Source organism: Zootoca vivipara, chromosome 10, assembly GCF_963506605.1.
Source record: "Zootoca vivipara chromosome 10, rZooViv1.1, whole genome shotgun sequence".
Classification (NCBI taxonomy): Eukaryota; Metazoa; Chordata; class Lepidosauria; order Squamata; family Lacertidae; genus Zootoca; species Zootoca vivipara.
In genome coordinates this window covers 38,542,765-38,557,480 of record NC_083285.1, presented here as the reverse complement: position 1 = coordinate 38,557,480, position 14,716 = coordinate 38,542,765, and the positions used below count along the sequence as shown (strand labels likewise).

The following is a 14,716-nucleotide window of genomic DNA, read 5'->3' as shown; positions in this document are numbered from 1 at the left end:
TTTACTTACACAAAGTAGTTCAGTACTAAAGTAAGGAGTACAGAACCAAATAAAAGTGGTTTTGCCTTCTTTGTTCCTACTTGAAATAGGATCATACTTTTTAATAGACTGTGCCACTTCAGCAAAAGCCAATCCATGGAATAAGTCCGTCAGACACAGCAAACAGATAGTAATGCATATTGAAATTGCCTAAATCAAAAATTGAAGGAAATTTGAGCATTCTGCCTCCAGCCAAACACCTGAGAAATTTTGAGGAAACCCAAAATGAGTTTTGATATAACTTGGGAAGCGGAAGCTGGCACATCCCTACTTTAACTAGGCAAAGTCCACTGGCAAGATCTGAAGGGCATTTGCAGGGATGAAAGAATTTCACCCATTATGTTCCTTGTTCTTCTTGTTCACTTGTTTGAGTTTATCCTAATATTTTGTATCTTAACTGTCTAGAACATCTTGTCTCACTACTGTCAATACAGTTCCTTATTAGTCTGCTTGGGGGTGGGGTGGGGTTGTTTGTTTATTCCCTGCCCCTCTTTCAGGTAGAAATAGCTACCTTATTTTTTAGTAGTCTATGGCCTTCTTTTGCTTCAAAATTCACAAGCACCCTACCATCCAAGTTCACTGTTAGAAGGAATAAGGCATGTTTTTCTGCTCTTTCGTGTGCTTTTCATATGTTATGATACAGATTGGTGTCAGGGTTCAAATCCCCACTTAGCCATAAAGCTCAGTGGATGACCTTGTGCCAGCCATGATCTCTCAGCCTAATCTTCCTCAGAGGGTTGTTATTGGTGGTGCAATGAAAAACAGATATTTAGAAAGGAGATAGCCTGGATGCCAGGATCCAAGGTTGGGGCAAGTACTCTTTAGTGAGAGAACCCCAGCAGAGATTTAAAATTACAAAATATGCAGCAAAGCAAAGCATGGAAATATAGGCTGTAAAACCTTAAAGAGAATTCCAAAGTTTTCCTCTTCCCTTAGCATAGGAAAAAGACCACATGGTTGGGAAGTTAAAATGGTTTACTTACAAACTCTCTAAAGGTTGGGTTCATGTGCATCAGAAAAGGTTGCATAGGCAGTAAAACTTGGCTTAGTTACAAAGTGTGGAAAATAAATTATTTATATAGGAACTCAAGAGTGGTTATATGAGGCTAGTTACACCAAAGTTGTGAGGAAGGAGAGAATTACCTGTGCTACCTTCAGCTCTTGGAGGAAAGGTGGGATATAAATATAATAAATTTAAAAAACATGATTTCATTCATACTAATTATTTTAATATAACAGTGCTTTTAAAAACACAAAGTAACTAGCTGTCATTTGCCTTGCAGTATTCTTAAACAAGCATCTCCATTTTCTGCAAACATATATTAGAGAAAGCCTATGGGGGGTGTGTGTGCAAAAATGTTCTGCAGTTTTTGCCATCATTGGCTGCCAATCATTCCAGTGATTATGCAGCAATCATGGCTGGTGTTACATTTATAGATAGGTGAATCCAGATTTGTATCACCAAAATTTCTTTCTGGATCAAGCATAGAAAGAATTTAAATAGATTAGTAGCACAGGTGTTATAATGTGCTTGTTACCATAGCTATGGCACACATTTCAAGCAGGAGATTTTATTCCACACTAGAATCTCTTGCTATGGCAACTGCAGTGCTGCTTATTGATAAAATGTGGTAGATATAATTGATTCACTGCATGTTAAAGCATTTTTCTACAAACATTTACTCATCTAATGAATATATTCATGTTTTGAAATACACATCTTTATTCTATAGGTGTGAATAATTCAGTTAACATCACATTGACAATTGCAAAAATTGCAATTTTTTTATTTTTAGTATATTGTTCAATTCTGCCACGTATGGATCATAACTGGAAGTAGGAGTTTTAGACTGATGCAGCGTGTACACTATGGAAAAACTGAATGCTAAAGAAACATGTGCTTGAGGGGGAAATGTGGGAACATCCATGGGAAGGTTGGGCTGTATCAGCATATAAATTAGCCTTGATTTGCAATTTACTGTGTTGTAAACCATTTTGTTTTCATATGTGATATTTGCAAAAGAGTAATTCAGGGATGTGAGGGGAAAGCAAAACCAAAGTGGTTGCTTTTTGACTGTTAGAATGTATCATTGAAAACACACACACACACACACACACACACACACACACACACACACATGGAATGTGGAATATGTATTCACAACCAGAAATTTCTTCACTGCTATAACTCCAAAGAGGAAGAGAGTCAGTTAGTAGACTGGTTCTGAAAACAGCAATAATATTAGAAATGTGTTAGAAGTGAAATGATGTATATGGGTTTTCATTGATTTTGCAAAGTTTTTTGCAGATAAAGTCGCTCAGATTCGGAGGGAGGTAGACTCAACCATGGGAGCAGGGCCGGGGCAGGAGAGTGCTGGAGCCCTGTCTAGTCACATTTCATGGGATCAATTTCAATCTGTTACCTCTGAGGATGTGGACAGGCTGCTTGAACGAGTGAAACCAACCACCTGTCTCCTTGACTCTTGCCCATCCTGGCTAATAAAAGCGAGCCGGGAAGGGCTGGGTGATGGGCTCCGCGGGGTGGTAAATGCTTCCCTCTATGAGGGAGTATTCCCAGACCCGCTGAAAGGGGCGGTCATTAAACCGCTTCTTAAGAAAACCATCTTTAGATGCGGCTAATATGGCCAACTATCGCCCAGTCTCAAATCTTCCATTCTTGGGCAAGGTGATTGAGCGAGTGGTTGCTGAACAACTCCAGGCACGCCTGGAAGAAGCGGACTATTTGGATCCCTTCCAGTCGGGATTCAGGCCTCATCATGGGACTGAAACGGCCCTGGTTGCACTGGTTGATGATCTCCGGCGGGCTAGGGACAAAGGTGAGAGCTGTTTCCTAGTCCTGCTGGATCTCTCAACGGCTTTTGACACCATCGACCATAACATCCTTCTGGACCGTCTAGAGGGGTTGGGAGCTGGGGGCACTGTTATACAGTGGTTCCGCTCCTTCCTCCTGGGCCGTGTTCAGAAAGTGGTGGTGGGGGATGTGTGTTCAGACCCCTGGGCTCTCACGTGTGGGGTGCCTCAGGGTTCTGTCCTCTCCCCCATGCTTTTTAACATCTACATGCAGCCGCTGGAAGAGATCATCAGGGGGTTTGGGCTGGGTGTTCATCAGTATGTGGATGAAGCCAAGTTGCAGGGAACTAGGCAGAGGGCCTTCTCGGTGGTGGCGCCTGCCCTGTGGAACGCCCTCCCAACAGATGTCAAAAAGGAAAACAACTACCAGACTTTTAGAAGACATCTGAAGGCAGCCCTGTTCAGGGAGGCTTTTAATGTTTAATAGATTACTGTGTTCTATTTTTCTGTTGGAAGCCGACTAGAGTGGCTGGGGAGACCCAGCCAGATGGGTGGGGTATAAATTATTATTATTATTATTATTATTATTATTATTATTATTATTATTTTATTACCATTACAGAATTATATAAAGAAATGAAATTGGGCAGGAGCTCTAACATATTATCTTGGCCTTACCACCACCCCCTTCACCCTGTTTAAAAACATGTCTTCCCTAAGGGGTTTATTCAAATTCAGTGCTTAAATATATTAACAGTTTACCCTGAATCAGAACCAAGGTGAAGCTGATTCAAAATGCCATCAGATGTACTAAAACGGAATATTCAGGATATTTCTTTAAAATAAGAGTTTTTTTAAAACTCTTATCATATAATTTAAAAAAACCAAAACCCTTAAGCTAAAACAGCTTTGTATTTTTAGATACTTACAAATAACAAAGTTCCAGTATGGGTAGATGGTTTCAGATTTTCTACATAAATACAAATTGTACATCTTTATTCTGGTAAATGCATTTAGAATAAATATCAAATCAATAGAATAACAGAAACTAATCCTGGTGCAAGGATTTGCCTACTGGCCCTTCTTCTGATTCAGTGTTGCATGTCGGAGAGGTTGTATGTCCATTTCTTTGACATGTGTATGCTTGGGGTGAAAGCAGATTGGTAGACCATAGGCAGAGAAAATGTTTGGCAAACCAGTAAGGTGCGCTGCCAAACAGGGCCGTCTTGAGCAGGTCGGGCGCCCTGGCGCTGAGGTGCGGAGATCGCTCCGCCACCCCGTCCTCGCAGCGCGCAGCATGGCTTCTGTGCGGCTTTGCTGCGCAGAGCCTCCCCTGCCAGCCCCGCGCCCCGTGCCACCGGGACTGCACCTAGAGCCGGGCCTGCTGCCAAAGCAGGGATGGGGCACTTCATACTTGAGGGCCAGATACAGCCCTCCCAGCTGCTCTACCTGCGCCACTCTGTGCCATGGTCCTTTACTGGCCATGCTTTTCACCCTCCTTGAGTTTTTTGTCTGGCTGGAGTTTTGCCTCCACTGGCATGTGACTCCCCCAGAGGTTGCCCGGAAGGGAAGGTTTCCCACCTCTTTCCTAAAGTTTTGGGGTGTGGGATGCAAGATTGAAATCCTATCCAGCCAGGAGGCTTCCCATCCCCACCTAGTATAAGAAGCATTTTGAATTGCGTTGGGCAATCCTCTTTCTCTTAGGTCACCTTTCCCTATGGGAACTGTGACGGGCAGCAGAGCCAGAAAAGAGTCTGGGGATGCAGTCCCTCAGAAACTCCACCAGAGTGCTGGAGCCTCTCTCTGATTGGCTACCAAGATAATAGCCAGAAGTGGGTGGAGCAGCACTCTGGGAGAGAGAATAAAAGGAGCAGTTTCTGAGGGAGAGAGTTAGATAGGGACAGACAATGCTTTTTTTCAGGGGGTACTCAAGGTTACGCAGACCCGCACCTCTTTTGTTGGTGTTAAAAAGTGTGGCCCTTACAGTGACAACTTCATGATGAGTACAGACTCCTATTATTATTTTTTTAGGGAAAAAACACTGGAGACAGAGAGAAGGCTTGATTTGAGATGGGAGATAGTGATTCGAATGAGGGAAACTGGTTCTGATTTGAGTTAGGAAAACCAGGTTGAGTGTCTGGGGAAGGTATACAGACAGGAGTTAACTGGAGGGCTGAGTAGAGCCAGGAGAGGTAGAACCTGGGTCCCCTTCTAGCCAGGAGGGGAGAGTACTTCTAGGTAAAGAAGTCTCCCAAACCATAAACAAGGGGTGAGGTGATCCCCTGGGTCTGTTAAACTGATTAGAATACCTCAGGAGTGGGATTTCTTTTTTAAAAAGTGAGTAACTGACTTTGCTTGTGAACCAAATTAATAAACTGTGTTGAAAGCATTGACCTGAACATCTGCCTGACCTAAGTGTAAGGACCTAGGAAACAGCAACAGAAACTGAAGTGTAACAACTGATTTTGAGCAAAGGGAGTTTAAGAGAAGCTATGCCTGTACTACTGTGACACTGTGCCTGTGACACTCTTATATTTAGTTTAAGTAATAACTTCTACCTGAAAAAACACATCTCCTGACCCAACTTTGTTTCACCAACTTCCTTTTTTTGGAAATAAAGCTTTCCTTGATTAACTCCTGCCTGAGACTCCCTTAACCACAGTTTCCCTTAAACAAGGCCCCCACCCAGGTAGCCTGTGGTAAATTGTAGACATTCATTTAATTGGTAACGTGAGGTAGGTCCACTATATTTAATTGGGGGCAGCTAGCAGGGTAAGCCCGCTACAGGGACCAATTTCAGAGGGATGTCTGTGTTAATCTGTTGGATTCTTGTAGCACCTAGCACATGTATTGCAGCACAAGTATTTGTAGACCAGGATCCACTAAAACATATTGGTGTGGAGTGAGGGAGGACATTGTAAATAAATGTAAGAAGTCACTGATTTCACCCCTTGAATTTCATAGACTGCATTTCATGGTATTTCCACAGGACTCAGCTACCATATACAGCTGCAGATAAAACGTTTTAAGTGTGTTTTAAGTGCAGTGTGACACGAGATTGCGATGGTGAGCCTGATGGAAAATTCAATGTATTTTCAAAAACACTTAAAAGAAAACATTTTCAGAATGGTTTTTATATGTGTGTAGATTCCACCTGTTTGTCCTGCTGCTGACTATTTGTTTTCTCTGTACCAATGTGTATAATTAAAGATCTGCCAATGAGGCCGATAATTCTTCATATGATGAAGTGGGTTCTAGTTCCCAAAATAATGCAACAATAAAATTGTTCAAAGTCTTCAAAGTGTTATAAGACTTTGTTTTGTGTCCTCTTCATTAGGTTTTTTTAAAAAATAAAGCTAAAAACACGTCATGAGCTTCTAAAGAAAGGTAACTAAGTCAGTGCCTATAGAAATGTAGCAAAGCAAGTAAATAAATATTTCCCATTCCCATTCTCTTCTGTTGTGCCAAGGTTTATTTACAATGAGTCCTAGTCAGTTAGTATAGTCAAGGAAACGATTGCAAATACATTTTTCTTTGGCAAGAGGTGTCAGGTATTTTTAAATGTACACAATAAGCAGCATGCTAAAATTACTATTTTGTTGAAGGAGAAGTTTGTTTCCATTTTGAAGAATATTTGATAAAAATAATAATTGAAATAAACATTTTATATTACAGAAACTCAACAAACCTCCATTGAAAGTGAGCAACTTGAAGCACACTCCGCTGAACAGTTTGCTGGCCTACTTCATGGATCATCACCTGCTTGTGACCCACCTGAAAACCCACTTCAGCTATATAGAACAGGGAGCCCAGCTGATGAATTCTACCACAAAAATTCAATCCAAAGTATTTTGAATTCGGCACAGCTGCAACAAGAAAACAGCACTGATATTTCAGTTAAAAAGAAAAAACCACCCATTTTAAGCAGAACTATATTTCCTTCTAAAAGTAATCTAGGAGAAACTAACACACTGGCTGGCATCACAAGAACTGGGGATCAGTGGGTTGTTAATGCTGCAGGGTTTGTGGAACGTGCTTGCACACTTGGGAGGATACGATCTTTGCCAAAGACTCTCCTTGACATGCATTTATCCAAATACGTTTCAAAATCAGACTCTAATCTGATTTCCTACCCATCTAATGAGCAAAAAGCAAGAAGAAATTGGAATGAATCTACAGTAGACCTGGAAAGCTCTAGAAGAAATTCTGAAAGAACACCATCCTTTACTTCAGAATGGGAAGAAGTAAGCCTCTGATGTTTTTATACCATACATACATACATACATGAAAGATAAAGAGAATGTGATGGAGAGCCCTGAATCAAAATTCAGAGAGTTGAATGTCATCTCCAGTTTTAAAGGGATTGGGAAGCAGATTGATAGGAAGGACCTCTTCCTGACACACTTGGAAGTCACTACTACCGTAGTTAGAGCAGACCAACTTTTGTGAGTCAACTGTCCTCTGGGTTCTTTGGACTATGGAAGGGAGGTATGGACAGTGGCAACATGAGAATGTGTCTTTTAAGAGGTGGCTCCCCATTTGTGGAATAGCAAGCATACCTGGCACCACTGCTTTCTGTTTAGGTGCCAGGCAAAAACATTCTTATTTACCCAGGCTTATGTTTTTTGTTTAGAGAGTGGTTAGAAAGCTTAGTGAGCTTTGTTGTGCTCATCCTTGAAGTTTGGTGGGTTGGACTTGTTCCTTTTTAAATACGTTGTTGGATGAGTAATTTAGTTTTTGTTCATTTTATGATTTTAATGTCTTTGTTGATTAATTTTTACTCTGCAAAGAGCATTGAGGCCCTTGAGTGCAAAAAAATATGTCTAAAATGTAGGATAAATAAATAATATAACTCCAAAAGCTGTAATGGTTGGGGCTGAAGGGAGCTGTAGTCCAAAACACCTGGAAGGCATGAGGCTGGTGAAGGCTGGATTAGATAATACTCACTGAGATGGACAAATAATCTGCCCTATCATAAAGCAGACATGTTCCTGTGCACTGTAAGACCTCTGAGCACAGTGGAACTTTTTGCATTTGTATGTGTGTTTCTTTTCTTTTTTTCAGTTTGTAGCCCTCCAGGTCACTTGAGAAGACCTGTTGAACATTTGGAGATTAAATAATCCCCACACATTCTAAATCAATTGGTGAACCTCGAGTTGTAAGTGGGTTTTTTAAAAAAATGGTAGAAAAATTGCTAGCTGTATATAATCCTTTGCACGTGATCAAAAGTGTGCTTGGTTTTTTGATGAAAATGAAAAAATGTACTATATCAAATGAAAAAATTCTCAAGAATATATATTGTGATAGCCCCAGAGCAGTTAGATATCTGGCACAAATTTCAGAGGTTTTTGTTGCAGTGCCATAAGCTTAACAGAGGTTATTATCTCCACAGAGAATTCAGTCACCTAGATGTAATCTGTGGCCTTTGGTTGAAAACCAATTAATGGTTCTGCAAACTGCAGTTTTCAAACCCAAGGGAATCTCTTGTTAATTCAACCAGTCTCCCTATAACAAGGGACAATAGAAGGAAGTGTATAATGAAAAATTGGCAAGCACTGTGGGTGTGTGGAACAAAGCTAATTGAAGAAATGACCATCAGCCCTTTCGTGTAAAACCACATATACCTTATGCTTGGTAATTGAATGAAAAGGTCCTGTTGAAATATGGACATGTCTGCATCTTTTCTTTATGGACAGTCTTTGACTAGATTCCCCTCACCAAACCTTAGGGTTTCAAGTTTTTTTTTAAAAAATCATAGCTCCATTCCCCCCCCCTTTTTTTTGCTGTGTGCGCTATGATACCAAACATTTTAAGAGTTAGGTGACCTTCACCCAACATTTAGTAGGGTGGCCCCCATGCTGTTGGAACTGCATAGACTGAGCTTCTCAGATAATTTCTGAAGCTACTGAGATTGAAGAGGGGCCGGTCACATGTTTTTGTGTACTGTTCTCAAGTCTATTATTGTCCCTTAAATAATACTAGCAATTTTTGTTTCTATACTTGTAAATGTATCATGATGTATAATCATAGCATTTAATACTCCCCCCCTTTTTTTCTTTCAGATTGATAAAATAATGAGTTCCATAGATGCTGGTATTACTACCGGACTAGAAGTGATTAATGATGGTATTGCAAGTAAGAAAGAAATACTTTTTCTATTAATATGATTACCTTAATCACTACTGTGAAAGCTAGGAAAATAGTAAAATATAGCCATGTGTTGTGATTGTATCATATTTTAGTAGCACTAGCCAGAGTTAAATTTCATTCAGCATTTTTGATGTAGTACAGCAGTTTTGGGGCACTCTTCACCCTTTATTCAGTACTAAAATTAAAAAAACTCATTCTGCTTTTTGACTTTGAATAACCATGATGTTCAAAGCATATGCTTAAATTCAGTGCCTCTTTTTATCATTTTTAATTCATTTGTGGATAGATATGCCAATAGGATACTATTAGCAATGTCACATTGCTCATCTATTTCTGTGCAAGGAAAAGCAAGTGTCGTTATCTAAAATTGTAACTAAAGAGACAGCTATATCTAAGCCAGAAATGTTTTCCTATTGACTACTGAAAAAGATCAGTGTAAATGATATAAACCATGATTGACTAGAATGGTTTGAGGAAGTGAAACACAAAGGAGATGAACAGGAGAAACTGTCAGGAAATGTTGGTAGAGAATTAACTTATGTGAGTATGGATAAAATAAAAAAATTCCTTCAGTAGCACCTTAAAGACCAACTAAGTTTTTATTTTGGTATGAGCTTTCGTGTGCATGCACACTTCTTCAGATACAGTGAAATGGATGTTTCCAGGCACTTATGTAGAGAAGGGGTGGGGAGGGGTGGGGATGGGGAGGGGGGATCACTCAGAAGGGTGGTGGAAATGGGTGATTGACTGACTGATAGCTGTTGATTACCGCAAACGACTGCAAATGGTTTTGCATGAAAAAGCAAGGGTTGAGATGGCTGAAGATCGCTTATCATGTATAATGAGATAAGAACCCGATATCTCTGTTCAAACCAGGTCCCTCCATGGTTTTGAGCTTGGTGATAAGTTGCAATTCAGCAACTTCTCTTTCCAGTCTATTTCTGAAATTCTTTTGTAGTAAGACAGCTACTTTGAGATCTTGTATAGAATGTCCTGGGAGATTGAAGTGTTCTCCTACTGGTTTTTCTGTCTTCTGGTTCCTGATGTCAGATTTATGTCCATTTATCCTTTGGCGTAGGGTTTGGCCTGTTTGTCCAATATAGAGAGCTGAAGGGCACTGTTGGCATTTGATGGCATACACAATGTTAGAGGATGAGCAATTAAATAGTCCTGAGATGGTATGTTGGATGTTGTTGGGGCCAGTAATGGTGTTGTCTGGGTGTATGTGGCAGCAAAGTTGGCATCTGGGTTTATTGCAGGCTCTGGTACCAGTGTCCATGTTAAGTCTGGTGGTTGTATTATCGTGGGTGAGGAGTTGTTTAAGATTGGGTGGCTGTCTGTAGGCAATGAAAGGTCTTCCTCCCAGAGCTTGAGAAAGGGAGCGGTCATTGTCCAGGAGAGGCTGTAGATCTCTGATGATGCGTTGTACTGTTTTAGCTTGGGAGCTGTATGTGATGACTAGTGGTGTTCTGTTATTTTCTTTTTTGGGTCTGTCTTGCAGCAGGTTCTCTCTAGGTATCTGTCTGGCTCTGTTGATCTGTTGTTTAACTTCATCAGGTGGATATTTTAGTTCTAAAAAGGTTTGCTGTAGATCTCTTAGGTGAGATTCTCTGTCTGTAGAGTTGGAACAGATGCGGTTGTAACGTAAGGCCTGGTGAAACTTCCATTTCACTGTATCTGAAGAAGTGTGCATGCACACGAAAGCTCATACCAAAATAAAAACTTAGTTGGTCTTTAAGGTGCTACTGAAGGAATTTTTTTATTTTACTTCGATCCAGACCAACACGGCTACCTACCTGTAACGTGAGTATGGATAGAATTTGCTGGTGAAATATGGATGGCTAATATAACTGGTATTTATTTTCTTTTTCTTTTTTAACTTTTCTAAAGAAAAAAAATACTGACCATGCTGGTGGTCATATCTGCCAGTTTGGCAAACTAAAGCTGTGGTGCAGACATGACTTAAATGTTTGTTATTCTCTACATATGACTGTGTGATGTGTTTCCAGTTGCTTATTTTTAACCACCAGCATTAGCATTAGGAGCTCTGGTTACAAAGGGACACTGGGGCCTAATCATTGCTAACCAGCCCTAATCATTACATGCCAGTATCGCTCTGCTATCTGTGTGATTAGCATGTACCTCTGCAGATGTAATTCAGGTCTGTCTGTTTAGAATTCCCCTATGCAGACATCCATGCTCAATTTGCAGGACCAAGGAACTGCATACCTTAGAACTTTTAAAAATGTAATCTGAAGGCAAAACAATATTAGAATGGCAGCCATGCAACCTCCTTTAGGGGTGGCAGTCCAAAGCAGGGACTCTACCATTGAAAAGGGTGTCTCCCAGTATCACTTACTATACTTCTCTGCTGAGGATCTAAAATTATGGACAGGCACATATCAGCAGTGTAGCTAGCCGCTCAGGTGCCTGGAACGCCGCATGCACCTTTGGCCCAGGGGCGGGGCAAGTTGGGGTGCGCTGCACTGAGCCTCATCACCCCCTAGCTGTAGGGTGGCTGAGGGAGAGGTGGCGGGTGGATGCAAGCCACACGCTGCCGTTTTGGGCAGCGTGGAGCCTGCAGGTGCCCGAGCTATTGTGCCACTCCCAAGAGAGATGCGCGGCTCGGGCATGCTGCAGGCCCTGCGGTAAGTGCTGCCCTCCATGGTGTGGCACCCAGTATCGTCCACCACCATCCCGCCCCCTAGCTATGCCTTTGCTCTTGATTGATTCCAGCAATATAGTTTGTTGTTCTGTTAGGCATTCATTTTGCTTCTCTGAATTAGCCTGACAGTTAAAAATGGCACAGACTTATATAGCCCATAGCCATTTTGTCACCCCCCTCAGTGATGACACCCGGGTCGGACCACACCCACCGCACCCCCTTCTTACGCCACTGGCACATATGGAGATGGGCCATCCTTACCTCAGATATGTTCAGGTTCTCCATAGAAATCTCACGGACCTAGTGCCATCCTTTACATTTCATAGCTTTTTGGTCACACTGCTTACATTTTTTCTGTCTCCACACACACTAACCGAAGACACCTTTTTGTATATCTGCAAGTGAGTTCTAGTCCATGAAAGCTTATACCACACGAGTAGTCTCTAGACTGCTATGATATTCATGAATGTTTTTGGAAAGAAAGTAGTTAGTTGCAATATTGTTTCAACAGTAGATTGCTCAGTAGCAGATTGCTCGATTTTTTTACTGTAAAGGTATATTACACGGCCATGTTTTCCAACTCAAACTGATACCTCTTGAAATCAGAATACACATTTTAGAACAGGAAACAGTAAATGTATTTTTCTAAACACTAACACTGTCAAAGTGCACCAATTTTGTTAATATGTGATAAAGTTATGTCTTTTGTAATCAGTAATAGATATTGGTTTCAGGAGGTGTATGTTAGTAGCTCCTCAGTATAGTTGAGAGTATAGTTACTACCTGTAATCTTAGTGTAACAGTCAAAGTTTCATCTCCTCCAGGATGAAAATAAGAGAGAAAAGAATAGAATAGAGTCCCCAAAACCCTTAATGTTTTTAAAGGAAGAAGCACTGCTATATTGGCCATTCTCTGTATTTGTTACCATATGGTTGTAACTTTGGCAAGCTTATTTTCCTTCAAAGCTGTTAATATCCTCCCTCTATAAGGGCAGAAATGAGATAAAATATAAGTATTTAATTAGAACAGAATTTTAATTGGAAATGTGTAGGCATTTTGATATAAACCATTTCCCCACAATTTTTTCTTATATATTTAGGAGAATATAGGTTGATATACAGTGTTAGTCATACACAGAACCATTAAAATCAGTGGATTTCAGCCAACTTAACTGCTGTCTGCTGATCCTCACTAGCTACAGTAGTCTCATACATGTACACTTCAATAATAACTTATATTTATTAGTCTAATATGTGACACTGGCTTCGATATTGACTATATTTTAATATGGATGCATGTTATGCATATTGCCAGAGTGATTCAAGACTCTGAGAGTTTACTTTATTTATAACACCATTAAATATTGTCTTTCTTAATGACAGCCATTAACAAATGCTGTTATTAAAATTGTATGGGCTGAGCTTGAGAATAAATGACCACTCAGTCAATAGTTAAGAAGGACACCTACAGCCTGATTCTATGTATCTTTACTTGAAAGTGAGTCCAGTTTTGTTCAGTGGAGTTTGCTGTCAGGCAAGTGTGCATAAATAGCATCATAGCCTTCGCCACACAATCCTTTCCCCACATTGTAACAAGATTTTCTATACTTAATAAATTGCTCCGGCATAAACCTATTCATCTCCTATTATAATCTGAACTGTAAACAAAGAATAGGAGCAATGTGTGTTCTGTGCCAAGGAAGGCTAGAGAAAGGAGCAGGGAGATATCAGAAAATAAAGACAAAAATACTGCAAGTATTCTGCTCTTTAAAACTGTTTTATTCAGGTACAGAAGCTATTCAAAATATTTAGGACCAGGAAACCTTTGCAATTTTGTTTAAGAAAGCAAATATTAACATCTTGGTCTGATGGCATTATTCATTCATTTATTTAGAATACTTAAAATAGCTTTATAGCCATGAGAGGATCCCAAAAATCTTATGAAAGATTCCCAAAATAAAACTGCACTCAAATCTGATACAGGTTGTAATCCAAGGACTGTATTCTATTCTGGGCAACTTGGGGGCGGGGCACATGCCAGTGGTGGGTGGGGCTAGATGTAAATGTGGGCAGAGTAATAATAACATTTTTACCTGTAGGCAAGTTTCCACACACCCACAAACACCCACTGTGTGTGCCAGATAAGCAGGCAAGAGGCATTGTCAGAGTTCAATGACACATTCCAGTCAGGCAAAACTCTCAGGGAGGATGTGAAGCAGGGCCGTTGAGGGGTTTGGCCTGGAAAGGGAGTGTGGCCTGGCAACTGTTATCCTCCTTTCAGGATTTTCAAAGGTTGATGGATAAATGTGTTGTAGAGGTGAAATTGATATATTAGCACCCATGGGGGTTGATGGTCTAGACTCTAAAGTAGAGCTTTCCAAACTGTGTGCTGCGACATGCTAGTGTGTTGGCTTCAGTGTGTAGGTGTGTTGCACGAATACTCCCCACACTCCTTCCAAGAGTGGAAAGGGGTTCGTTTAACCTCCAGTTTGCTAGTAAAACTGAATTACTATGTCACAATATTATGTAAAACTAAATTACTGTGTTGCGAAATTATGCATGTCTAAAAAGTGTCTCACCAACATGAAAAGTTTGGAAAGCTCTACTCTAAAGTGATGATTCTGAATCCTCTTTGCAGTACTGGAAGTCTGTGTGCTGTGTTACACATTGAGAATGGGAAATTAATTGTTCATCTGTTTCTCTGAAATATCATTGCAGATTTATCATCCTTAGGCTTTAAATAGAACTCTTTTGAAGCACAGAAACTCTGAAATGAGATTATTTCCTAGAGGCTGTATCTAAGCAATAATGTAAATGTGCACAGATACGTTTGGAACTTTTGGCCTTGTTGCACACCATCCCAGTCTCTGAGCCATGCGAGATTCCAGGGGTTCATGTTTCCTTTGGAGTGAGGAACAGTGGGATGAAGAATCAATTGACTAGTTCAGGCAGGTCCAAAGTCCATTTTGGGGGTCCAATCTGGCCCGCTGGTTGAGTTAATCCGGCCCCTGTGGCAGCTCATTTCCTGGGATAAAATCCTAAAAAAAAAGCT

The 14,716-nt window shown here is 40.6% G+C and overlaps 1 protein-coding gene across 1 annotated transcript in view; it reads left to right on the top strand.

The window, feature by feature from the left end:
• Positions 1–14,716, top strand: part of LOC118090759 (ankyrin repeat and sterile alpha motif domain-containing protein 1B) — a 192,167-nt gene that overhangs the window by 128,320 nt on the left and 49,131 nt on the right. Inside the window, exons 13-14 of the mRNA XM_035126879.2 lie at positions 6,526–7,094; positions 8,913–8,985. Coding sequence (XP_034982770.2) covers positions 6,526–7,094; positions 8,913–8,985 — 642 coding nt within the window. The remainder of the gene's footprint in view (positions 1–6,525; positions 7,095–8,912; positions 8,986–14,716) is intronic.